The 25,444-nt window shown below is 41.5% G+C and overlaps 1 protein-coding gene and 1 pseudogene across 4 annotated transcripts; both read right to left on the bottom strand.

The window, feature by feature from the left end:
- Positions 1-1,213: 1,213 nt before the first annotated feature.
- On the bottom strand, positions 1,214-24,905 carry ZNF607 (zinc finger protein 607). 4 transcript variants are annotated; one of them, XM_010385691.2, is made up of 5 exons: positions 24,109-24,905; positions 17,935-18,016; positions 15,991-16,117; positions 14,204-14,299; positions 1,214-4,769 (listed from the first exon to the last, which is right to left on the bottom strand). In XM_010385691.2, the coding sequence occupies exons 2-5, from the start codon at positions 17,941-17,943 to the stop codon at positions 2,914-2,916; spliced, it is 2,088 nt and encodes a 695-aa protein (XP_010383993.1). In that variant the 5' UTR covers positions 17,944-18,016; positions 24,109-24,905; the 3' UTR covers positions 1,214-2,913. The 4 variants fall into 4 exon arrangements, with proteins under 4 accessions (XP_010383993.1, XP_030798810.1, XP_030798811.1 ...); XM_030942950.1 differs by having other exon boundaries at positions 14,204-14,302; XM_030942951.1 differs by having other exon boundaries at positions 14,204-14,302; positions 24,571-24,849.
- LOC104679945 lies at positions 1,449-2,460 on the bottom strand (annotated as a pseudogene).
- Positions 24,906-25,444: the final 539 nt, after the last annotated feature.

Raw genomic sequence — 25,444 nt, forward strand, 5'->3', positions numbered from 1 at the left:
TGCCTGTAATCCCAGCTACTCGGGAGGCTGAGGCAGTAGCATCACTTGAACCCAGGAGACAGAGGTTGCAGTCAGCCGAGATCATGGCCACTGTACTCCAGCCTGGGCCACAGAGCCCGACTGCATCTCAAAAAAAAAAGAAAAAGAAACAAAGTGAGACAATAGTAAAAGGGAGTAAAGACAGATTTTATTCAGTAATAACTACTGTATTAGAGAACAGAATACGGTGTAAACTGAGCTCCACTTTGGGAAACAAAAATCAGTTGTTGAAAATGCTGGGGTGTACTAAAGGAGACACTGAAAGGTGTTAAGGGGGAGTTTGGTCCCTATGACTAAGGCATCAGGTTTTTTTTTTTTACTAATTGATATTTATCCAGAGTAGAAACAAATTTCTTGTATCTTTATGACTGAGATAGTTGTGAAAGTTGGAGCAAGACAGCCACCAAAGTTAGGCCCTTACACTCCCATAGGAACTAAGAGGTTGGAGCAAGAGGTGGCTCTCTGAATGTTTGCATTTCAAACTTAGCTCTGAGGAGACAGCTTTTGGTGGTAGATTTACATCTCAAAGGGGCAGAGAAATGATTTATAATTGCAAGCTTTCTAAAGTAACTGCTTTAAGAGGGGGCTTAAGGATCTATCACTAGTTTCAGGTTTTGGCTGGAACAGTATGTTTTCAGAACAGCATTGAGCTTTCTCAAGCAGGTTTTTTTTTTTTTTTTTTTTTTTTTTGAGATGGAGTCTTGCTCTGTCGCCTAGGCTGGAGTGCAGCGGCATGATCTCGGCTCACAGCAATCTCTGCCTCCCGGGTTCAAACAATTCTCCTGCCTCAGCCTCCTGAGTAGGTGGGATTACAGGAGTGTGCCACCATGCCCAGCTAATTTTTGCGTTTTTAGTAGAGATGGGGTTTCACCATGTTGGTCAGGCTGGAGTTGAACTCCTGACCTCAAGTGATCCACCTGCCTTGACCTCGCAAAGTGCTGGGATTACAGGCGTGAGCCACACTGCCCAGCTTACACCTGAATTTCATTCCAGGATTAAGTGTCTGATTTACCTAAACATATCGGAATGAAAGCCCTCTTACAGTTTTTACTTATTAAGTTTACCCAGAATGAATTCAAATTTAAAAACCATGAAACTTTTTTGAATTCATTAAATGTGAATGGTTAATGGTTTTCATCTCATCAAAATGCACTAAAAATAACACAAGTAATGATATTATTATATACAGAAGCTAATGTTTATTGAACGTAACAGTATATTCCATGTAGTTTACCATAATTTTTTCATGTACTAACCCATTTAATTCTTCTTTTGTTTTTTAGAGATCTGAAGTGATTTTACCTTTATTTCCTTCACTTTAAGCCAGTCATGAAATTTCAGTGATTTCTGGGGTGAGGGCAGAAGGTGGTGTTACAAATCATCGGGGCTGTGGCCCAGTTGCCTCACAGAGGTGCAGGTAGGCTGGGCCCTCACTAGGGCAACTGGAGGAGCACGGACTGCCCCACCAGCAGGCAGATGATGTTCCAAGAGCGTGAGAGCTGGTATGCAATGTCTTCCAGTTTCCAGCTTGCACAGCTTGCTCAGGCCGTCCCCTGCAGTGGCCAGTGAGTTGGTGATCAGCTCAGCTGCCTTGGAGTCACCCTCAGCAGAGATGATGGCCGCCTTTTTCTGCTGCTTAGCCTTCACCACAAATCTGGCGCTCTCTGCCTTCTGCTGGGCCACCTGTTTGGCTTCCACTGCTTCTGTTAACTCCTTCCCGAAGGTCAGATGTGTCAAAGACATGTCGTCCAGGATGAGCCGAAAGGTGGCTGCTCACTCCATAAGGTCATTGCTCATCTGGCTGGAGACCAGCTCTCTCTGGATGATTAGTTCTCCAGCATCAAAGCAAGCCAGCAGTGACTTGAGGATCTCAGTGGTAATGAACGGCAGCATAGGCTCATCGCAGTCCTCTCTGAGGCTGGTGAAGATGAGAGGATGCTGGCTAGTGATGGGCTGGAAGAGGATGTACAGTGTGACGTTGACATTCTGTAAATCTTTGCTACCAGTGATGAATGGCGCATTATATGGTTGAGAACAGCAGTCAAAGATAAATGGTTTTTGTACCCATGGGATGAGAAAGTGAGTCCCTTCCCCTACCACAACGTTCTGTACTCTGTACTCCACGGAATCGGTCAAAGATGACAGCTCTGTGCCCAGCATCCACATTATATAAGGCAGAATTCACCATGCCTCCTGCAGCAGCTAAGGCCAGGCCAAACTTGCCGATGGACTCAAAACACTTTGGCAGCCATGTTTTCTTCTGTGGGACCCTCTCACACCTGCTTCCACTGACTTTCACATCTAACTCATGTAATTCTAACAGCACTATACTGTAGGTACTACTATTACCATTTATATATGATCCCCAGAAGGGATAAGTATCTTCCCCCATATCATCCCAGCTATTAGAAGTGGACGTCGATCATGAGCATTAAATATGCAGAATGGCTAAATAGCCTTTCCCATCATCGCTTATATCGACAGAGGCTTCCTGTTTAATGGCTTTTCCCAGGTTTAACAATAAATGATTGTTGCTGCAAGATGTTTACATGCAAGTATAAAGAATGGTTTCCTACATTCTCTCAGTTTTCCTCTGATTATTTTGGCAATCCAAAACTAGAGGAATATCAGAAAAGGTTTTCTTATGTTATTAAAAAAATACGTAATAAATTCTCTGAATCTGAGTTAACACAGTTCTTACCAAAGAAACTGCATATTTACATTTTGAAAAGTTCACACCAGTACAAATTGATGCCTAACAAAAACTGAACTGTATCTCAAAGCCATTCCACATTGTCTTCAAATTGTTCATTGGGACAAATCAATTGACAGAATGTGCTTTCTTTACTACCTGTATATGCCACAGTTTCTCTATCAAATATGAATTCTCTGATGTACTTCAAGGATGGATCTAAGCCTAAAGGACCTTCTGCATTTATTACATTTAAAGGGTTTCTCACCAGTATGAACTCTATGATGTATACTAAGTTCATGGCTACTATTAAAAGCTTTCCCACACTCTTCACACATATAGGGATTTCCATCAGCATGAACCATTTCATGTCTAACAAGATATGAGGCACAGCGAAATGCTTTCCCACATCTTTTACATTCATAGGGTTTATCACCGGTATGAATTCTCTCATGAATAATAAGATGTGAAGCATGACTAAAACTTTCCCCACATTCTTTACATTCATAGGACTTTTCACCAGCATGAGTTCGGTCATGATATATGAGGCTTGTGGCATGACGAAAGGCCTTGCCACATTCCTTACATTCGTAGGGTTTCTCAGCACTATGAAGATTCTGATGGGCTTTAAGTACAGAAATGAACCTAAAAGACTTCCCACATTTGTTGCATTCAAAGGGTTTCTTACCACTATGAATACTCAGATGCTGAGTAAGTTGTCCAGATACACTAAAGGCCTTCCCACATTCCTTACATTCATAAGGTTTCTCACCAGTGTGAACTCTGCGATGTATAGTGAGTTTATGGCTATAACTAAAACCCTTCCCACACTCTTGACATACATAGGGTTTCTCTCCTGTATGAATTCTCTCATGTATGACAAGATATGAAGCACAACGAAAGGACTTCCCGCATTCTTTACATTCAAAGGGTTTGTAACCAGTATGAATTCTGTTATGATGGGCAAGGTGTGCACGCTGACTGAAGGCCTTCCCACATTCCTTACATTTGTAGGGTTTCTCACCTGTATGAATATTTTGATGTATTTTAAGGGATGAATTGAGCCTAAAGGACTTCCCACATTTGTTACATTCAAAGGGTTTCTTACCACTATGAATACCCTGATGTCGAGTAAGTCGTCCATACACACTAAAGGCTTTCCCACATTCCTCACACTTATAAGGTTTCTCAACACTTTCAAATGTATGAGGTGCAGTAAGTTGATGGCCACTACTAAAAGACTCCCCATTTTCTTTACATTCATAAGGTTTCTCCCCAGAATAAATTCTCTGATGCATAGTAAGTTGATACCTACATGTAAAGCCCTTACCGCATTCCTTGCATTCATAGGGTTTTTCTCCAGTATGAATTCTTTTATGACCTACAAGGTGGGAAAACTGACGAAAGGCCTTTCCACATTCCTTACATTCATGTGGCTTCTCTCCAGTATGAATACTCTGATGTACTTTAAGGCCTGCTTTGAGCCTAAAGGACTTCCCACATTTGTTACATTCAAAGGGCTTCTCACCAGTGTGAATACTCTGATGTCGACTAAGTCGTCCATACACACTAAAGGCTTTGCCACATTCCTTACATTCGTAGGGTTTCTCACCGTAATGAAATCTATGATGTACAGTAAGTTGACGGCTAGTCCTAAAAGCTTCCCCACACTCTTTACATTCATAGGGTTTCTCAACATGAACCTTCCCATGTTGAGCAAGGTTTGCAGGATAACTGAAGACTTTCCCACATTCTTCACATTCATAAGGTTTCTCACGAGCATGAATTTTCTGATGCTCTCTAAGGTCTGTAAGATGGCTAAATGCCTTCCCAAACTCTTCACGTTGATCAGGTTCCTCACTAGTATGAATTCTTTGATGTACTATGAGTTCTGTAAGATGACTAAAGGCCTTCTGACATTCCTTACACTCGTATGGTTTCTGTCCATTATGAATTCTCTGATGGAGAGTAACAGATGAGTGTTTCCTATAAAGGTGCCTTTTCCCATCACGGATTATTTCACACCTTGAATCCAAATCTAGAAGACATAAAATAAAAATTTTGTTTACTGGATGAGAAAATGTCAATGTATTGTAGAATTCAGGGAAATTCTCACCTATTACAGATGCTGAGAACTCAAAAATACAGCTATAAAATATAAAAAATGAAAGGAGCTCAAAAAATGAGTTTCCACAGGAGGAGTGCAACCTTACACACACATGCACACATACACAAAGACACACACACAGCCCTGTTTTGTAGTGTTTGCCAAGATCTCTGGTATAAATCCTCCCACTGAGGGCAATTTCAAGCTATCAATTTAATGCAGATTTATTAACATATGTGCATAACTGGCTCTAGAATGACAGAACTGACCAGCTGTACCACACCCCCTCTATATAAATTTATATCACATGCTAAGAAAACAGGCAAATATTGATATGGAAATAGAAGAGTAAAATGGAAGAATTCCAGCAGATTGAACATCTGTAGGATCAGAAGTAATAAAAAAAAGTCAGGGTAAGATAACTAAAAAACTCAGTATCATTTAATATATAGAGAAAAGAAGTATACATGGTCATGCATAGAAAGGAATAAACTACAGTTGTGGGAACACCCATCTTTCAGGGAAGATTGTAATTGAAGAATGATCAGGTTTACAACATATGTAGATGTGATATACATGGAAATTATAAAGGGTAAGCAAATCATGATGGAGAAAATGGGTACACATCATAATCATGGGCATTCAGTATCAGCAGGCAGGGAATTCAAAGAGTGAATGTTTATCTCAATAAAAAAGAAAGAAAATAAGTTAAAGATCACTACCCAACATTTAGGAATTTAAGAGCAAGGTACAGGAAAGTAGAAAAATAAAGATAAAAGCAGAATATGATGGGTTAGGAAACAGAATAGTGTCAACACCTAAATCAAAGACATGGTGTTTACAAAAATCATTGGGTGAAATATGAGCTAAAGCAACCAAAAAATAATAAAAATAAAAATAAGAAACAAGGGAAAATAAGAAACAGATTTTATTTAAATTATAAGAGTATATATACATATTTTGAAAGTATTAAAAACAATGAATAATTTTGTAGGAATATTCTTCAGAGGTGACCCTAAAAGTGAAAAGTCTAAACAGTCAATTGCCATGGATGAACTACAAAAAGCTGCTAAAAAGACAGTTATAATGAGCACATTTTACCACCTATCTTGCAATTTCTCAATATCTAAAATTTAAAATTATGCACATAAGATATTCCAGAGAAACAAACAATTCAGGAAGGGAACAGGTAACATGAACCTGAAAATATTATTAAAAAAAAAAATGAAAGGAAGTCTTCAAAGACATAGAGTTGTGAGTAAACAAAACAATAAAAATAGTAGTGTTGAATATGAATTCTAAATTTCTCTTCAAAGAATTAATATATCAGTATGTTCAATTCTTCACCTTCTACATTTAAACTTAACTTCCTCATAAAGCAATCTTTTTCGATTGCCTACTCCACCCTAAATCATTCTGATCACCTGCTCCACCCTAACTCATTCCTGTAATGGGCTATACCTGCTCTACCCTGACTCCCGCCAAAGCGCTCACTCGGTCATTCTCTTTAAATTAGCCAATCAGAATTAGTTTAGCCTGTGCGGTCTAACCCTAAACAATAGGGGAACGACACAGCAGCAGGGGCCACGTGCCTCAGGGATAAGAACCCCTTCCCCTCCCTTGTCCAAATGTGCGCCCACCATTGCTCCATCGGTGAGAGCGCACCCTTCTATACAAGTACCTCGCCTTGCCGAGAATTTAAAAAAAAGAAAATTTTATATTCTAGTGCTATTTCTTTTGCGGCATCGAAACTTTATAACAGGAGCATACAAAGGTTTGGAGCCAGGCTCAATGGCTGATGCCTGTCATGCTAGCTAATATGATTGCAACATCAGAACATTAAGAAAAAGCTTAGAAAAACACACTGCAAATGATGGACAACATACGAGCTATAACCACGAGTGGGGAGACAGAAAAGGATGAAAATGCAAATTATACAACTGAAACATATAACCACTAAGGGTCAATAAACTTGATTGATCAATAGAAATTATTCAACTTGAAATGGAGAGAGAAAAATGGTTTAAAAAATTTTACTCGGGTGCGGTGGCTCATGCCTGTAATCCCAGCACTTTGGGAGGCTGAGGCAGGTGGATCACCTGATGTCAGGAGTTCGAGATCAACCTGGCCAACATAGTGAAATCCTGTCTCTACTAATCATACAAAAAATTAGCTGGGCATGGTGGCGGGCACCTGTAATCCCAGCTACTGGGGAGGCTGAGGCAGAGAATTCCTTGAACCTGGGAGGCGGAGGTTGCAGTGAGCCAAGATTGCACCATTGCACTCCAGCCTGGGCAACAAGAGTGAAACGCCGTCTCAAAAAAATATATATTAAAAAAAAGAAGAAGAAGAAGAAGAAGAAGAAGAAGAAAACATTTGTAAAGAGCTGTGGGAATAAATCAAAAGATATGGTTGAAATTATAAACTGAAAAAACAAAGATTTGGGCAGGAAAAATATCTCAGGAAATAGTGATTGAAAACATCTCAAATTTAGTGAAAGAAATAAATTTGTAGAATTAAGCTCATTTAATGCCAAGTAAGATACATTACACGTACTGATAAAAGCAAATTAAAATACTTTGTTGCCATCAGACTTACTATACAAAAAATGCTAACAAGTTATTTAGGCCCAAAGAAAATAATACCAAAGAGAAATCTGAATCTTCAGAATATAAGAAAAGCATCACAAATGATGACGTAAATACCTAAAATCATTTTTGCTCTTTAAGTTCTTTAATATGACTGTCAAAAGCAAAACTAATAACACTGCCTAGTGAGGTTTACAACATATGAAGATGTGATATACATGGAAATTATAATGTGAAGGGTAAGGTGGATATAAACCTATAAAAACACAAGGTTTATACATTTGTTGAGAAGGAACAACCCTATCTAGATGGTGAAACATGATGTATATTGTATACTATAATCCCTATAACACCCACTAAAATAAATTACTCAAGGAGATACAACCCAAAAGTCAACAGGTAAATTTATTTATTTAAAAAATTTTTATTATTATTATTATTTTTTGAGATGGCGTTTCACTCTTGTTGCTCAGGCTGGAGTGCAATGGCGCGATCTCGGCTCACCACAACCTCCGCCTCCCAGGTTCAATCAATTCTCCTGCCTCAGCATCCCGAGTACCTGGGATTACAGGCATGCACCACCACGCCTGGCTAATTTTGTATTTTTAGTATAGACGGGGTTTTGCCATGTTGAGGCTGGTCTCGAACTCCTGACCTCAGGTGATCTGCCCGCCTCGGCCTCCCAAAGTGCTGGGATTACAGGCAAAAGCCACCGCGCCTGGCCAACAGGTAAATTTAAATAAATAGCAAAAAACAAAAAAAAAACAAAAAAAAATTGAAATAATCAAAACTACAAAAGGAATGGACAGAGAAACTCAACAGAGAAAAAAAGTAAAGTAGTAGACCTAAATGTAATCATGTTAATAATTACATAAAATGTATAGGGTCAAAACACTTTAAGAGGCAAAGATGAACATAGTGAATGACCCATCATCTCACACCCATCAGGATGGCTACTGGTTAAAAAAAAAAAAAAAAAAAAACAGAAAATAACTAATGTTGAAGAGAATGCAGAGAAATTGGAACCCTTGTGCACTATGTAATGGCTACAAGGAATATACTTTTTTTTTTTTTGAGACGGAGTCTTGCTCTGCCGCCCAGGCTGGAGTGCAGTGGCCGGCTCTCAGCTCACTGCAAGCTCCGCCTCCCGGGTTGACGCCATTCTCCTGTCTCAGCCTCCCGAGTAGCTGGGACTACAGGCGCCCGCCTCGTCGCCCGGCTGGTTTTTTGTATTTTTTAGTAGAGACGGGGTTTCACCGTATTAGCCAGGATGGTCTCGATCTCCTGACCTCATGATCCGCCCGTCTCGGCCTCCCAAAGTGCTGGGATTACAGGCTTGAGCCACCACGCCCGGCCCAGGAATATACTTTAAAGACACAAAATACTAAAAGTAAAAGGATAGAATCAATATAACAAGCCAAACAAATGGTGGGCTATGTTAGTATCAGACAACATAGATTTCAGGACAAAGGAAAATAGGAGGATTCAAGAAGGTGCATGTCATAACATAAAAGGGATTAGTCTATCAAGAAAACATAAAATTCCCAAACACTTATGCACCTGATAACAGACTCTCAAAGTATATAAAACAAAAACTGATTGAAACACAATGAAAAATAGGTAACAATAAAACATAACTGGAAATTGGTCAGGCGCAGTGGCTCATGCCTGTAATCCCAACAATTTGGGAGGCTGAGGTGGGTGGATCATGAGGTCAGGAGATCGAGACCAGCCTGGCCAAAATAGTGAAACCCCGTCTTTAATAAAAACACAAAAATTAGCTGGGTGTGGTGGCGTACGTCTGTAGACCCAGCTACTCAGAGGCTGAAGCACGAGAATCGCTTGAACCCAGAAGCAGGAGCATCACTTGAACCTCGGAGGCAGAGGTCGCAGTGAGCCCAGACCACACCAATGCACTCCAACCTGGGTGACAGAGTGAGGCTCTGTCTCAAAAAAAAAAAAAGAAAAGAAAAAATATAACTAGAAATGGAAATATTTTTCCAGAAACAATTCCCAGAACAAGTACACAAAAACATGGTAAAGATATACAAGATTTGCACAGCATCAACCAAGAAACTACATGAGATATTGACAGAACATTCCACCCAACACCAACATATACAACATTCTCAAGCACATGTGGAATATTTGCCAAGAGGGCCCATACAGTACATAAAACAAATCTCAATTATTATTTAAAATAATTCAAGTCATAAAAAGCATGTTCTCTGATCACAATGGCGCTAATTATATAAATCACTAACCAACAATGAAACATCCTTAACTGTTTGGAAAACAAACCAACACACCTCTAAATAAACCACAGGTCAAAGAAGAAATCAAGAAGGAAATCAGAAAGCAATATGAACTGAATCAAATGGAAACACAATGTATCAAATTTTATGGAATACTAACTAATAAAGAACTACCTAGGGGAAATTTACAACACTAACACCTATGTTAGTATAAAAAAAACAACAAAAAAAGACCTCAGTTGGCCGGGCAGGGTGGCTCAAGCATGTAATACCAGCACTTTGGGAGGCCGAGGTGGGCGGATCACGAGGTCAGGAGATCAAGACCATCCGGGCTAACACGGTAAAAGCCCGTCTCTACTAAAAATACAAAAAATACAAAAAATAGCTGGTGGTGGGCGCCTGTAGTCCCAGCTATTCAAGAGGCTGAGGCAGGCGAATGGCGTGAACCCAGGAGGCGGAGCTTGCAGTGGGCCGAGATCCCACCACTGCACTCCAGTCTGGGCGACAGAGCGAGACTCTGTCTCAAAAAAAACCAAAAACAAACAAAAAAAACCACCTCAGTCTTCACCTCAATAGAAAAAGAGGAGCAAATCAAACCCAAAGCAAGAAGAATAAAAATAATCATCATCAGAAAAAGTAATAAAATACAAAATTGAAAATCAATAAAAAAAAAAATCAATGAAACCAAAAGCCGATTCTTTGAAAAGATCAATGAAGTTGATAAACCTCCACCCAAAGGAGAGAAAGGGAGAGAAGGCATAAATGACCCATTTCAGGAATAAAAAAGGGATTATCACTATAAATCATAAAGTGTTATGAACCCCATGCCAATAAATTTGACAACTTAGGTGAAATGAACAAATTCCTTGAAAGACACAGACCACCAAAGCTTGACCAAGAAATAGATAAAGCGATGAACACTACCATCCAGTAAATAATTTAAGCTGGTCGGGCCCTTCAGAAAACAGTTTGCCAGGGCCGGGTATGGTGGCTCACACCCCAGCACTTTGGGAGGCTGAGGCAGGCAGATCATCTGAGGTCAGGAGTGGGAAACCAGCCTGGCCAACATGGTGAGACCCCGACTCTACTAAAAATACAAAAATTAGCCGGGCACGGTGGCGGGCGCTTATAGTCTCAGCTGCTCAGGAGACTGAGGCGGGAGAATCACTTCAACTTGGGAGGCAGAGGTTGCAGTGAGCCGAGATTGCACCACCGCACTCTAGCCTGGGCAAGCCAGCAAGACTCTGTCACCTGAAAAAAAAACAAAAAACAAAAAACAAAACAAAACAAAAAACCCTTAGATGAATGTTCAACTTCTAAGAAAAATACAAACCACCAATTTTTACTTAAGAAACTGAAAATTTGAAAAAGAAAATCTATATTTCTTTCTCTTCCTCTCTTTCTCTAAATCTCTCCCCCACCCCTGCTCCCTTCTCCCTTTCTCTCTTTTGTTCTCATAAAGTAAATCAATAAGCCAAACACTTTCTATAAAAACAGGTTGATGGGCCGGGTACGGTGGCTCAAGCCTGTAATCCCAGCACTTTGGGAGGCCGAGACGAGCGGATCACGAGGTCAGGAGATTGAGACCATCCTGGCTAACCCGGTGAAACCCTGTCTCTACTAAAAAATACAAAAAACTAGCCGGGCGTGGTGGCGGGTGCCTGTAGTCCCAGCTACTCGGGAGGCTGAGGCAGGAGAATGGCGTGAACCCGGGAGGTGGAGCTTGCAGTGAGCTGAGATAAGGCCACTGCACTGCAGCCTGGGCGACAGGGAGAGACTCTGTCTCAAAAAAAAACAAAAACAAAAAACAAAAACAAAACAGCCGGGCGCGGTGGCTCATGCCTGTAATCCCAGCACTTTGGGAGGCAGAGGTGGGCAGATCACGAGGTCAGGAGATTGAGACCATCCTGGCTAACATGGTGAAACCCTATCTCTACTAAAAATACAGAAAGTTAGCCGGGTGTGGTGGTGGGCACCTGTAGTCCCAGCTACTTGGGAGGCTGAGGCAAGAGGATGGCATGGACCCAGGAGGTGGAACTTGCAGTGAGCCGAGACCATGCCACTGCACTCCAGCCTGGGCGACAGAGTGAGACTCCGTCTTGGGGGAAAAAAAAAAAACAAAAAAAACAGGTTGATGCCAGACACGGTGGCTCACACCTGTAATCCCAGCACTTTAGGGGGCCGAGGTGGTCAGATCACCTGAGGTCAGGAATTTGAGACCAGCCTGGCCAACATGGTGAAACCCTGTCTCTACTAAAAATACAAAAATTAGCTGGGTAGCACATCCATAGTTCCAGCTACTCGGGAGGCTGAGGAAGGAGAATTGCTTGAACCCAGGAGGGGGAGGTTGCAGTAAACCACGATCACACCACTGCTCTCCAGCCTGGGTGACAGAGTGAGACTCTGTCTCTAAATAAATAAATAAGTTAATTTATTAATTCACAGTTCCATGATTCCAAAATCTCTGCCTTATCTGGGTCTGGTTTCAATCCCCCCCCTTTTTTTTTAATGATGTTTACTTATTTTCAGCATGCCTTGTAATTTTTGTTAGAAAAAGCTGGACATGGCCGGGTGCGGTGGCTCATGCCTATAATCCCAGCACTTCGGGAGGCTGAGGTGGGCGGATCACTTGAGGTCAGGAGTTTGAGACCAGCCTGACCAATATGGTGAATCACCATCTCTACAAAAAAAAAAAAAAAAAAAAAAATATATATATATATATATATATATATATATATATATAATATATAAATTAGCCAGGCATGGTGGCAGGCGCCTGTAATTCCAGCTGCTTGAGAGGCTGAGGCAGGAGAACTGCTTGAACCCAGGAGGTGGAGATTGCAGTGAGCCAAAATCCTGCCACTTTTCTCCAGCCTGGGCAGCAGAGCAAGACTCCGTCTGGAAAGACAGAAAGGGAAGGGAAGGGAAGGGGAAGGGAAGGGGAAAGGGAAGAGGAAAGGGAAGGGGAAAGGGGAAGGGAAGGGGAAGGGTAGGGAAAGGGGAAGGAAAGAGAAAGGAAAGGAAAGCGGGGAGGGCGGAGGGAAAAAGAAAAGAAAAGAAAGAAGAAAGAAATAGCTGGTCATGATGTGTCCCATAATAGGAACTGAGGTGAATACACCTTCAGTGTAAAGTTTGAGGTTTGTCTGCCTAGGAGTTAGGCCGTGTTCATTGTGTGCTGTAGCTGTTTGTGTTGCAGTTTCAATTCTTCCAGTTTTTATTTATGTCTTCTCTTTTGTCTTTGGGTTTCCCTAGCAATTCTTTCTTAAATGGAGACTGTCTTGCAGGTCTCTCAGTTGGAATCCACAATTTTTATTCTATAGCTCTGTTGATAAGGAGGTAAGGTATTGCAGAGGGGATGCTTTCTGTAATCTTATGATTAGCACTCTCTTCCCCACCGTGGCCAGACGGCTCAGGTTTTAACCTTGACAAGAATGTCTTAATTTTTTTTTTTGAGACAGGGTCCCACTCTGTCACCCAGGTTGGAGTGTGGTGTTGTGATCTCAGCTCACTGCAGCCTCTGCTTCCAAGGCTCAAGTGATCCTTCCACCTTAGCCTCCCAAGTAACTGGGATTATAGGCAGTGCCACCACACCTAGCTAATTTTTCGTATTTTTTGTAGAGACAGGGTTTCGCCATGTTGGCCAGAGTGGTCCTGAACTCCTGTCTTCAAGTGATCTGCCCACCTCGGCCTACCAAAGTGCTGGGATTATAGATGTGAGCCACTAAGCCTGGCCAAAATTCATTTTTCTTGATACACAGTTCTATGAGATTTGAAAAATGCATATAGTTGTTCATAACCACAATGAGGATATAGAACAGGCTGGGCGAGGTGGCTTGCACTTATAATACTGGCACTTTGGGAGGCTGAGACGGGTGGATCACTTGAGCCCAGAAATTCCAGAGCAGCCTGGGCAACATAGTGAGACCCTGTCTCTACAAAAATACAAAAATTAGCTGAGTGTGGTGGCACACACTTGTGGTCCCAGATATTGCAGAGGATAAGACTGTGCCACTGCACTCCTGCTCTGGGTGACAGAGTGAGACCTTATCTCAAAAAAAAAAAAAAAAAGGTTGGGCAGGGGATATAGAACAATTCTGGGCCAGGCATGGTAGCTCACACCTATAATCCCAGCACTTTGGGAGTCTGAGGCAGGAAGAACACTTGAGCCCAGGAGTTTGAGAACAGCCTGGGTGATGTAGGGAGACCTCATCTCTAAAGAAAAAAAAATTACCAGATGTGGTGGTATGCACTTGTGGTCCCAGCTACTGTGGAGGATCACCTCAGGTGATCTGCCCGCCTCGGCCTCCCAAAGTGCTGGGATTACAAGCGTGAGCCGCTGCGCTGGGCCTTCATTGGCTATTTCATGCTGAGATATCCATTTCTTCTCCATATCAGAAGCCTCCTCGCTGAGGAGGGAACTTTATGACTAATGTTTCAAGGATGCGTTTACCAAAAGAGATGACCACTTCCACGAGGGCTATTTACATACAAAAATGGCTGCCCCTGCCTGACTTGCTCTTACCTGTACATTCTCCTCCTGTTTCTTCCCTCACAATCATCCATGGCTCTTTTCCTTGCTCCAATAAGGTGATTAAATCTGGCTTAGATATGGAATGTCCTGCTTACAAAGAAAAGAAGTGCCACAAAATACAGAAATCAAATTTGAAGGTCAAATTTAAAATTACAATTGCAATAAATGAAAGGTCAAAGTGATACAGAATAAGATTTTAGAGAAGAGTGAGAGAAATAAGAAAAAGATCACCCAGGGAGAGTCAATCTTTTTGTTTGCTGGTTTTCAAAAAATCTTGCTCTGTCACCCAGGCTGGAGTGCAATGGTGTGATCTTGGCACACTGCAACCTCTGCCTCCCAGGTTAAAGTGATTCTCCTGCCTCAGTCTCCTGAGCAACTGGGATTACAGGCATGCGCCACCATGCCTGGCTAATTTTTGTATTTTTAGTAGAAATGGAGTTTCACCATGTTGGCCAGGCTGGTCTCGAACCCCTGACCTCGTGATCTGCCCATCTCGGCCTCCTAAAGCGCTGGGGATTATAGGCATAAGCCACCATGACTGGCCTCAAAAGAAATTTAAACTTATATGTCCTCTAACTGCACTAAGCAAGCATAAAGTGGTTGAAAACACACACTCTAAAGCCTGGGATTGGCTGGGTGCGGTGGCTCACGCCTATAACTCCAGCACTCTGGAAGGCTGATGTGGACGGATCACCTGAGGTCAGGAGTTGGAGACCAGCCTGGCCAATATGGCAAAACCCGTCTCTACTCAAAATACAAAAATTAGCTGTGGGTGTGGTGGTAGTGCTTGTAATCCCAGCTACTAGGGAGGGTGAGGCAGGAGAATCACTTTAACCCAGGAGGTGGAGGTTGCAGTGAGCTAAGATCACACCACTGCACTCCAGCGTGGGTGACAGAAGACTCCATCTCAAAAAAAAAAAAAGAAAGAAAAAAAAAAAACAGCCTGGGATCAATTCCTGACTCTGTCACCTTCCAGCTGTGTGTGACCTTGGGCAAGTTACTTACACTGCTGCTCAGTATCCTCACTTATAAAATTGGGAAAATAATAAGGCTGTTGGGAGTATTAAATTACTTGATATATGAGTAAAGTACTTAGAAAAATGTCTGTGTGGAAATCACAATGCTAGCTGTTCACATTATTCTACTGCAGTTATTTTACTAAGAGTATACAAGAAGAGATATCTATAGCACATTCATCCCATTTTACACATAATTTTCATGGATTATAAGTTTCAACCATAAATCAAATAAATTCTGTCTCAGGAAATGGACTGTTTTCTCCTCAGTTTTAAGTAAGTTTAATTTATCCAATCCACCACTCTATGACTATATGAACAGGCTATCTCTTTTGATAATAATAGCAATTCAGTACCCTCTGTCAAATTAATATCACTGCAAATGGATCAGATAATAAAATGGAGCACTACAGCAATTCTGTGCACAAAATAAATAAGAAACCTGAATGCCGTGACAATGGTTCTACAATGAACACCAGAAATTTCTATGCTAAACCACTGGTTCAACCCACCTTCTGGGTTAAAGAGACAAATAAAAGAAGTATCAGAGGGAGGTGTGAATGTCACCAAAAGATAGAGAAGATGAAAGTGTTGAAAGGAGTTGCCATTGCTGACTCAAAGCTGAAACCACCTCAATAGAAATAGAGAAAATAAATTTAGTTTCTTAAAAGGCAGCCCTGAAAATCACAACAGAAAAATAATATATTCTACAAAACAGATGATTCTAAATTATTCTAAATCATTCCAGGTCGATAAACATACCCAGTGAGACTAAGTTATCGTAATTCTCCATCATCACCTCCTGGTACAAGGTCTTCTGAACCAGGTTGAGATATTCCCACTCCTGATGAGAGAAGTCTATGGCCACATCCCTGAATGTTATCGATTCCTGAAACAGCAAAGAGAAACAGCAAACCCATGTATTACTGGGGAAATTAAAGAAAAGACCTTAAAAATGGAGTGGAGGGGCCGGGCACGGTGGTTCACGCCTGTAATCCCAGAACTTTGGGAGGCCGAGGCGGGTGGATCATGAGGTCAAGAGATTGAGACCATCATGGCCAACATGGTGAAACCCCGTCTCTACTAAAATACAAAAAATTAGCCAGGCGTTGTGGCGCATGCCTGCATTCCCAGCTACTCGGGAGGCTGAGATAGGGGAATCACCTAAACCTGGGAGGTGGAGGTTGCAGTGAGCCGAGATCTGGCCACTGTACTCCGGCCCGGGCAACAGAGCGAGACTCCGTCTCAAAAAAATTAAAAGAAAATGGAGTGCATGGTCAGGCGCGGTGGCTCACGCCTGTAATTCCAGAACTTTGGGAGGCCGAGGCGGGTGGATCACCTGAGGTTGGGAGTTCAATATCAGACTGACCAAGATGGAGAAACCCTGTCTCTACTAAAAAAACCCACAAAATTAGCCAGCATGGTGGAACATGCCTGTAATCCCAGCTACTCAGGAGGCTGAGGCAGGAGAATTGCTTGAACCCAGGAGGCGGAGGTTGCGGTGAGCTGAGAATGTGCCATTACACTCCAGCCTGGGCAACAAGAGTGAAACTCCGTCTCAAAAAAAAAAAAAAAGAAAAAAGAAAAGAAAAACGAAAATGGAGTGGAGGAGATGAAGGACTGCATTGCAGCAGAAGAGCAAGATAACCAGCATACAGACCAGAAATACATGCTATCAGGGAAGGGAATGAAGTAGAATTTATACATATTTTTGAAGAAGCTTGAAACACAGACAAAACTTTCTGCCTGTTCTGGGACACTTCTTAGGTATCTGACCCTTTTGAAAATGACAAAATAATGTTTTTCTATTAAACTAAATCATTATTATGCACATAATGCCCTGGTAAATTCTCAATCAATATGTGTTAACTGAGGAATATTTTGACTTGGAAGAGAACTTAAACTTTTAAGATGTTTTATGCAAGAGATGTTTTATGCAAAATATGGTACAGATTCTCAATTTTAGAAAACTAGGTTTCCTGTGACCTCGTGGTGCAACAGTAGTGCATCTGACTCACGCGTCTGACTCCAGAAAACTAGGTTTCCTTAAAATTAATAATCTCTTCAAGCATCAAGTACTTCATTAAGTCAAATCTTACCATGAGCATTTTTGTTTGTTTTGACAAAGGATATTATCATGACATCATTATTTTATGGTATTTGTTTTTCAAGACTTTTTATCCAGATCCACGACTTCTGTGTTTACAAGTTCCAATCCAATAGACTAATTCACATGAAGCATGAGATTTTATCCTACCTGAAGATTTAGATCCTTCAGTGCCAATTTCCACCTTATCTAGCTGAAAAACTCAAATGTCTGGAAAATTTCAAAAACTTCCCATGGATAGTCAAATGGAACTGTTGTCTCAATCGCAATAAATGACAAAACCGACCTGAAATGCGTATATCTGTACTCAAAGAACTTGACTCCTTTCCTCTGTATCACTGCCCAAAATAGAAGAATAGGCACCTAGAGGACATTGAGTAATTTGGTCAGTAACAACACGAACGCTAGTCAATTTGCAGTGGCCCACCTAGCAAGGATGCTGGGTGACGTGGTACATATTTTACGGGAAGAATGAGAACTGGGGATTAGGTTAACTGAGCACCCTCTCACGAAGGAAACTGCATGAAAAATGATGAAAAGACGTACATGACCTAAAAAATCACACACACACATCAACATGGTGAGAAATATCAACTTACACAGGCCATGGTTTGAGACTGGCAAGAGTTGATCAGTCCTCAGGGTTTCTCTACCAGAAGGGCAAAGTCAAAAAACCAAGACCTGAAAGAAGAGAAGACCTTGAGACCAGTTGTGCTTTAGCGTTCCCCATAGGACTCAAGGTAATAGTGCTGTTTTCCTCTTCCATTCCAAGTTCCAAACTACCTCCTCTTACATACAATTTGGGAAGATTAAGATTCTGAATAAACCCATTTCCTCCCCGACTACCCAAGGGTCTCACCTACACCGAGTCATACGTTAGAAACATACTGTCATGGAAACCAGACCCAGATAATTCAGTGGGAAATTTTCTGGCCAATGTATGATGTTGGTGAGGCAGATGTGGACCTCAGATTAGGCAGCTCTGTCCTGCTTTGAGCAGACCTACCTCTTTCCATTCCCTCCTTTAAGGGTAAAAACAGGGCACATCATCCATATCACAACCCCTTTTTAGTCTTGAAATTGGGTGAAATTGATCAAGATATTGGAGACAGATAGTGACTGTTCAGCATTCTGAGCCTAGCAAAGCTTCCTAGTTAAATATATAACAGACTATCACTGTCCTAGAATACAATGTAGTCATTAAATGTGAAATTGAGAAAAATTCAAGGACACGAAAAATATCAGAAACAATGTCAACAGAAATATCACACTGATCAATACATTTATTTTTGTAAAATATATAAATACATATCCATCAATACAGAGAGAAAGGCTGACAGACAGATAATCATAAAATAGGCAAGGTGGCATGTACCTGTAGTCCCAGCTACCCGGGAGGCTGAGGCAAGAGGATCTCTTGAGCCCAGGAGTTCAAGGTTGCAGTGAACCATGATTGTGCTACTGAACTCTAGCCCGGGTGACAGAGCGAGACTCTGTCTCCAAGAAACAAAAAAGTGCTTATAGTTATAGTGCTTATATCTCACTTTGTATTCCACTTTGGCTCAATACATGAAACAACTAAATAAAGCTAAAGGAAAAGTAAATAAACCTTTGCTTAGCAACTTCCCAAAATCAGAGTTTGATAAATAGCATTCCCTATACTTTTGTGTGGCTCTTGATTTTTTCATTATTAATGTTTCCTTTGTAATTATTGTAAGCATGGACATATTAACTTGAAACGTGTATGTGTTTCCAATTTGTTAAGGTGAGAATTTCAACAAAATTATTTTTTCTCTAAATTTAAATTATTTTACTGAATGGCTTATCTTCTGTGGGTTCTTTTGGGTCTCCAAACCTAAACTCACTTCATCACTGGTTCTTAGATATGTTAGAACTGTGTCTCCAACAGCATGGGGAACTGTCCCTGAGTAATCTTCTCTGTGAATGGATGATGGCCTCAATACAGCTTTATTTCAGGTCTTCTTAACAGAAGCGTTTATTTTTTTCCTAAATCTGGCAGGTAGTCAGGATATCCTCCAGATAGCTGCTGAATTTCCTTATGCAATTAATTTTGCTTTCCATCTAATATCAATACAGTGAAAACTACAAGGTTTAAAAGATATAGCATAAACCTGTTTATCACCATCCACAGCCCATAGACTCAGTATAATTTGTTCATAGCCTGACTATTGCTATAGTCAGACTCATGTCTCTGTTATGTGACATCACCACGTAGGTCACCTAAATCTCTCCAAATAGACTCTATCACATACTGCCTTAAACTTCCTCCTATTCAGACTTGCCTTGCCTTCATAGATTGTATTTCAAAGGAAGCAACTCTGTCTTTTCAGTGATTGTCCCATTTCAAATACTGCAATTTTCAGGTGTGGCATACTAGAAGCACTTAACAAAAGTCTGATTTTTTTTTTTTTTTTTTTTTTTTTTTGAGACAAAGTTTTGCTCTTTTGCCCAGCCTGGAGTGCAGTGGCGTGATCTCAACTCACTGCAACCTCCGCCTTCCGGTTTCAAGCGGTTCTCCTGCCTCAGCCTCCCGAGTAGCTAGCTGGGATTACAGGCGCCCACCACCACGTCCGACTAATTTTTGTATTTTTAGTAGAAACGGGGTTATCACCATGTTGGCCAGGCTTGTCTTGAACTCCTGACCTCATAATCTGACCGCCTCGGCCTCCCAAAGTGCTAGGATTACAGGCGTCAGCCACTGCGCCTGGCCCAAAAGTAAGATTTTTTTTACCACAAAATTCACTTGTAGGAATTTCTAAAAGGAAATAACTATAGAAGTATACAACCAATATGTACAATACATTCATCAAAGATAATTTTTGACTATCAAAATTAAAAATACAAACATTAAAACACAGTAGGGAGTAGTTTAAACATATTATTCTCCCGACTATGGTAACAACCTATGCCATTATTAATAAGATTGATTTTAAATCATATAATCAAAGGAAAATAGTACCAAGGATGAGTTACTAAATAAGACAGGTTTAAAAACGTATGCACCCCGTCTCTACTAAAAATTAAAAAAAAAAAAATAGCTGGGTGTGGTGGCGGGCACCTGTAATCCCAGCTACTTGGGAGGCTGAGGCACGACAATCGTTTGAACCAGGAGACACAGGTTGCAGTAAGCCGAGATGATGCCACTGCACTCCAGCCTGGGTGACGGAGTGAGACCCTGTCTCAAAAACAAACAAACAAACAAAAAGCAAACAACAACAAAAAGTATACACAAATTAGTTACCCGGTATCCTGGTAAAATTAGGAAGACAGGCTCTCTTCTCACTCTCAAAAGTGATACCGAGTTGTACCCTATCAGAGATGCTAACATCTCAGTGCCTCTTTCCCCATCAGCAAATAAGGGATAGGGCGGCCAGGCGCCGTGGCTCACGCCTATAATCCCAGCACTTTGGGAGGCCGAGGTGGGCGGATCACGAGGTCAGGAGATCGAGACCATAGTGGCTAACATGGTGAAACCCCGTCTCTACTAAAAATACAAAAAATTAGCTGGGCTTGGTGGTGGGCACCTATAGTCCCAGCTACTCAGGAGGCTGAGGCAGGAGAATTGCAGAACCTGGGAGGTGGAGGTTGCTGTGAGCTGAGATCGTGCCATTGCACTCCAGCCTGGGCCACAGACTGAAACTCCAACAAAAAAAACAAAAACAAACAAAAAAAAAAAATTTTTAAAGATGATCAGGTAAGTAAGGAGAAAATGCCCCTTTCCTTACTCCCCAGCAGGTACAGAAAACAAGATACCACTCAGCCTCACATAAATTCAGAGAACTGGATCTAATAAAGTACTAGGTCAAGAATATTAAGGAGAGTGAATCTTATTTTCCTGCCAAATACAAACATTTATGTAAGTATTTATAAATATTACAATACCTATTTATTATTATTACTGAACTATCTTTGGAAATATTACCATACTTGCAAGACATCCGGAAATCATAGATTACCATGCTTTTTTCTGCAGTAACTTTGCATTTCTAAATTACTAATTCTGAGAGGATATCTTACTTCATAATTTGTGCCCTGTTAAGTTTTAAATCGCATTTTTAATACCTAAAAGGTGTAAAAACTTGGATTGCTTTTCACCTCTGAAGGAGGTCCCTGGTAGCTCCCTCTCCTCCTAAAATGCAGGGATATATGAAATCTCATGTCAAAAGACTCAGTTACAACACATTGACTTACAGATCTAATGGGCTTTATTTGTGATTCATGAAAGGGGTAGCCTCCATTGTACAAAACAGCATAAGAGCTCCTACTGAGCAATGGAGAAACAGTGGATTTTGCAAGGTGGGAACAAATAAGGGAACTATAGAAAAAAAATTGGTGACCATCAGGCTACTTCAGTTTACTTTTTTCTGCAAGAGTTAAAGCGGAGGTCATTTCCTTATTATGCTGACTCGGGTAGGGTGGAATCTCCTGTTTTCAGAAAAAACTGATCTGTTTGGCACTCTACCTGCTCCCTTAAAGTTTCAGTTTTGTAATGTGGCTTTTAGTATGAGTAACTTCATTTTGGTTTAGTCTGGTCTGTTGGAGCCTAGTGCAGGAGCTCAGTCCAAAGTAATGGTGTCTCATCATACTGGTTTTATATCCATGGTTGGGTTAGATTCCTTTTTCTAACTAAAATTGGAGTCTTTGTCTATTTCATTAATTCTCTTCTGTAAAGACAAAACTACACACAAGTGCTCACGCATGAAAACTGAAAACATACACACCCACATTTTTAAAGTGATTATCTCTGGGCAGGGAGGTTTGGGTTATTCTAACTTTCTTCTTCGAAACTATCTTAGGGAATGAAATTTTTGTGATGAATCTGCCTTAATTCCATCATCATAAATATAACTTCAAGATATTTCAAAGTAGTAATAAACTATTTCTAGAAGTATCATTATGGGGAGAGGGTACATGTGTCATAAAATAAATCTAAATATTAGGCCTAGAATGAAAAGTCAGTGTGCCTAAAACATGTAACACTTTGTCTTCTTGAACAGCCTTTAGCTGTGTTTCTTCTACATAACTAGAAATAATTCACTATAAAGATTCTTTCCTAAATGGACAGTGAAATGTCTTCTGCACATTTAATGGGAATAGGTACACAAAATAGGTCAAGTAATTTGGGGCACACATTATATGCTCAATAAATGTGGCCACAACCCTTCCATTCTTTTCTGAAAAGCCAATTAAATAATCATTTTGGATACAATCCTTGCAAAAATTTTGCAAAATTCCATTTTTTAAAAATGAGCTGCATGTATAGTTTAACATTTTGAGAACTGTGATCCATCACTGTAAGTCTAAAGAGTGTTAAACATTAGATCACAGCTATTTTTCCTGTGACAGATTCTTTACAAACATAAATCTTATTATCTGTATAATATCCAATCCCATGGATGTTGTATAATTTTTTTTTTTTTTTTTTTTTTTTTTTTTTTTTTGAGGCAGAGTCTCGCTCTGTCGCCCAGGCTGGAGTGCAGTGACGCAATCTCGGCTCACTGCAAGCTCTGCCTCCCGGGTTCACGCCATTCTCCTGCCTCAGCCTCCTGAGTAGCTCGGACTACAGTCGCCCGCCACCATGCCCGGCTAATTTTTTGTATTTTTAATAGAGACGGGGTTTCACCGTGGTCTCGATCTCCTGACCTTGTGATTCGCCCGCCTCGGCCTCCCAAAGTGCTGGGATTGCAGGCGTGAGCCACCGCGCCCGGCGGATGTTGTATAATTTTCTTAACCATTCCTATAATCTTGTTCATTAGTTTTCTGCAAAACCATTCAAAGATATAAAACTCCTTGATTCCAGATCTAAAACCCGAGTCTAAATAATCTGGATTATGGACATCCTCAAAAAATGCAAATGAACAAACATGTGCAGCAATTCTTTATAGAATTTCAGGGGGTTTGTGATATCTCTTATGCCCATAAGGGCACTGGTCTACAGACAGTACACCAATAACTGAGAATTTCTATTTTGGAAAACTTAAACTCTGGCTCACTTCCTTCACAACACGGTTAAGTTCATATTCCTGTTGCTTTTGATCTACAGAAATCCAAAACGGAATATCCAAAATTGCCTCATAATACTTAGCGCTTACGTTTCCCCCCTCCAAGACTACAGGCGCATAATTTCATACACATAACCAGAAGGAAGTATGTTGGATGGAATCTGCAATCATTCTTCACTGCAGGTTCTTAGGGTGAGAATTCAAGAAGGCGGTGTCTGTTAAACATGTAAATGAAACTCCAAGAACCAGGAGATGGGGGCGGAGTAACATCCCTTTTCAGGAGGGAATCCTACACTCGAAACTGACAAACTCTGCCAAACTTTAGTCAGGCTATTACATCTTCAGCTAGGTCCATCTGTAACACTTCACTGTAAAATCTGGCTATAACAAAGAACTGTTCTAAGTCAGTTTAGCAAGACCCCTTCGCCTCTGTATCTTCATCCTCCACCGTCCCCCAGGTGCAGGTCTCTCTCTCTCCAGAAATAATCCTTTTAGCTGCGTTTAGTCAGAATCTTCCTTAATCCAGACATTTCCTCTTAGTAATTTCTCATCCAGTGATCCCTAACCTTCTTGGCTATAAATTCCCACTTGTTCATGCTGAATTCGGAGTTGAGCCCAATGTTTCTTACCCACTGCAAAATCCCACAGCCGGGATCCCAATACCTACCACGATGGTCCTGAATAAAGGCTTCTTTGCATGCTTTAACAAGTGTCACCGAATAATTTTTTATTTAACAGAATCTATCATACCTGTCTTTAGGGCAATTACTCCTCTAAGCTTCCCATCCTATCTGCTGCTTCTCACTGGAAATCTTCATCTAAGACTCAGTATCTGATTTCCCACTAGGACCATTTCTCTGTTGTAGTCGTACTAGACTGAGAAGAAGGCACAGGAAGCAGCAGGGAACCTGGAGCCAAGAGTCAGTAGACCCCGCAGAATCCTGCGAAGCACGCTTTACAAAGGACACGCACGGCATGTCCAGGTAACACAAGGTCGACCACGCACCCCTCACAGTCCCACAACTGCACCCGCGTCACACAGGCAAGCCGGTCCTGTGGCCGCTGCGCGGTCTCTCACGCTCCCCGCCTGTCTCCTAGAGACGGGCCCCTCCTCCGCATCTCCAGCACCCTAGGGCCTGAGGAGGCGGGAGACTCGCCGGCCCGCGCCTGGGGCCTCTGTGCTCTGAGCGCCTCCTGCAGCCCTACTCTCACCGCCACGCAAGGTCCCACGCGGGCGGCGGGCTGAGGCTGCAGAGGCTCCCGCAGTGACCTGCGCCGCCTTCTTCTTCAGGTGAAACCAAGTGTTGCGCAGCGCAGAGCCAGAGGTCCTGCAACCGGAGCCAAGGGTCCCAGTTTTCTCCGTTGCCTGTGGAATATGTAGTCCAGGCCAGAACTGTCAGGACTGCAGGCACGGGTAAGAAGTGGGGTCTAGACTCCTAAAAACCTACGAGAAATACGGCGGTGACTACTGGGATGGCGCGCCCCACCTAAAGCCCGAGCCCCGGAGACTTCTGGGAGTGACAGCGTTGCCTAGGAGTGCGCATGCGCAGATCGGCCGCTACTGGGGTCCCTGACCTGAGGCTTAGGGTGGAGTTAGTGCGTTCTCAGGGCCAGTAGGAGGCGAGTCTGAGTGGAAACCGATCCAGGTAGCCTCGGAAGGGATCACCTGCTGGATGGTGTGAGCTCCTCAGGGTGGGGCGCCGAAACCGTCATGGCCCCTGAGCTGGCGCCAGCCTCCTTGGTAACACTTGGGACCGGGACTTTTGTCTCGACAGGCCCAGCTTGTCTCATCAAGTGCTAGGTAAATGAACTCACGTCCTATACAAGGGTTTGAAGTTCCATCACATTTTTCAGTACATGACATTATGTTCTTCATCTTTGGACACGAATACATTTGACTAAAAACTTGACTAAAAAATCATCTGAAGAAATAACTGCTAAATAGTTATATTATTTTTGTTCTGGGATAGGCTTCTTAAACATAAAATAAGAAATTAAAAAAATTTTTTTGAATCTTCATGTAATACTTTGTAAATCTTGATAGTTACTTATAAGCATCCAAAATTTCCAAATGGTAAAAAATGAA

This window comes from Rhinopithecus roxellana, chromosome 12 (assembly GCF_007565055.1).
Source record: "Rhinopithecus roxellana isolate Shanxi Qingling chromosome 12, ASM756505v1, whole genome shotgun sequence".
NCBI lineage: Eukaryota > Metazoa > Chordata > Mammalia > Primates > Cercopithecidae > Rhinopithecus > Rhinopithecus roxellana.

Bases quoted from the DNA above. Each gene is read 5' to 3' on its own strand.
- ZNF607 (XM_030942950.1), bottom strand. The intron at 14,303-15,990 runs GTATGTTTATCG...TTTCTTTGTAAG, and splicing joins CGATAACTTAGTCTCACTGG to CAGGACATTCCATATCTAAG. The intron at 4,770-14,203 runs GTAAGAGCAAGT...TATGTCTTCTAG, and splicing joins AACAGGAGGAGAATGTACAG to ATTTGGATTCAAGGTGTGAA.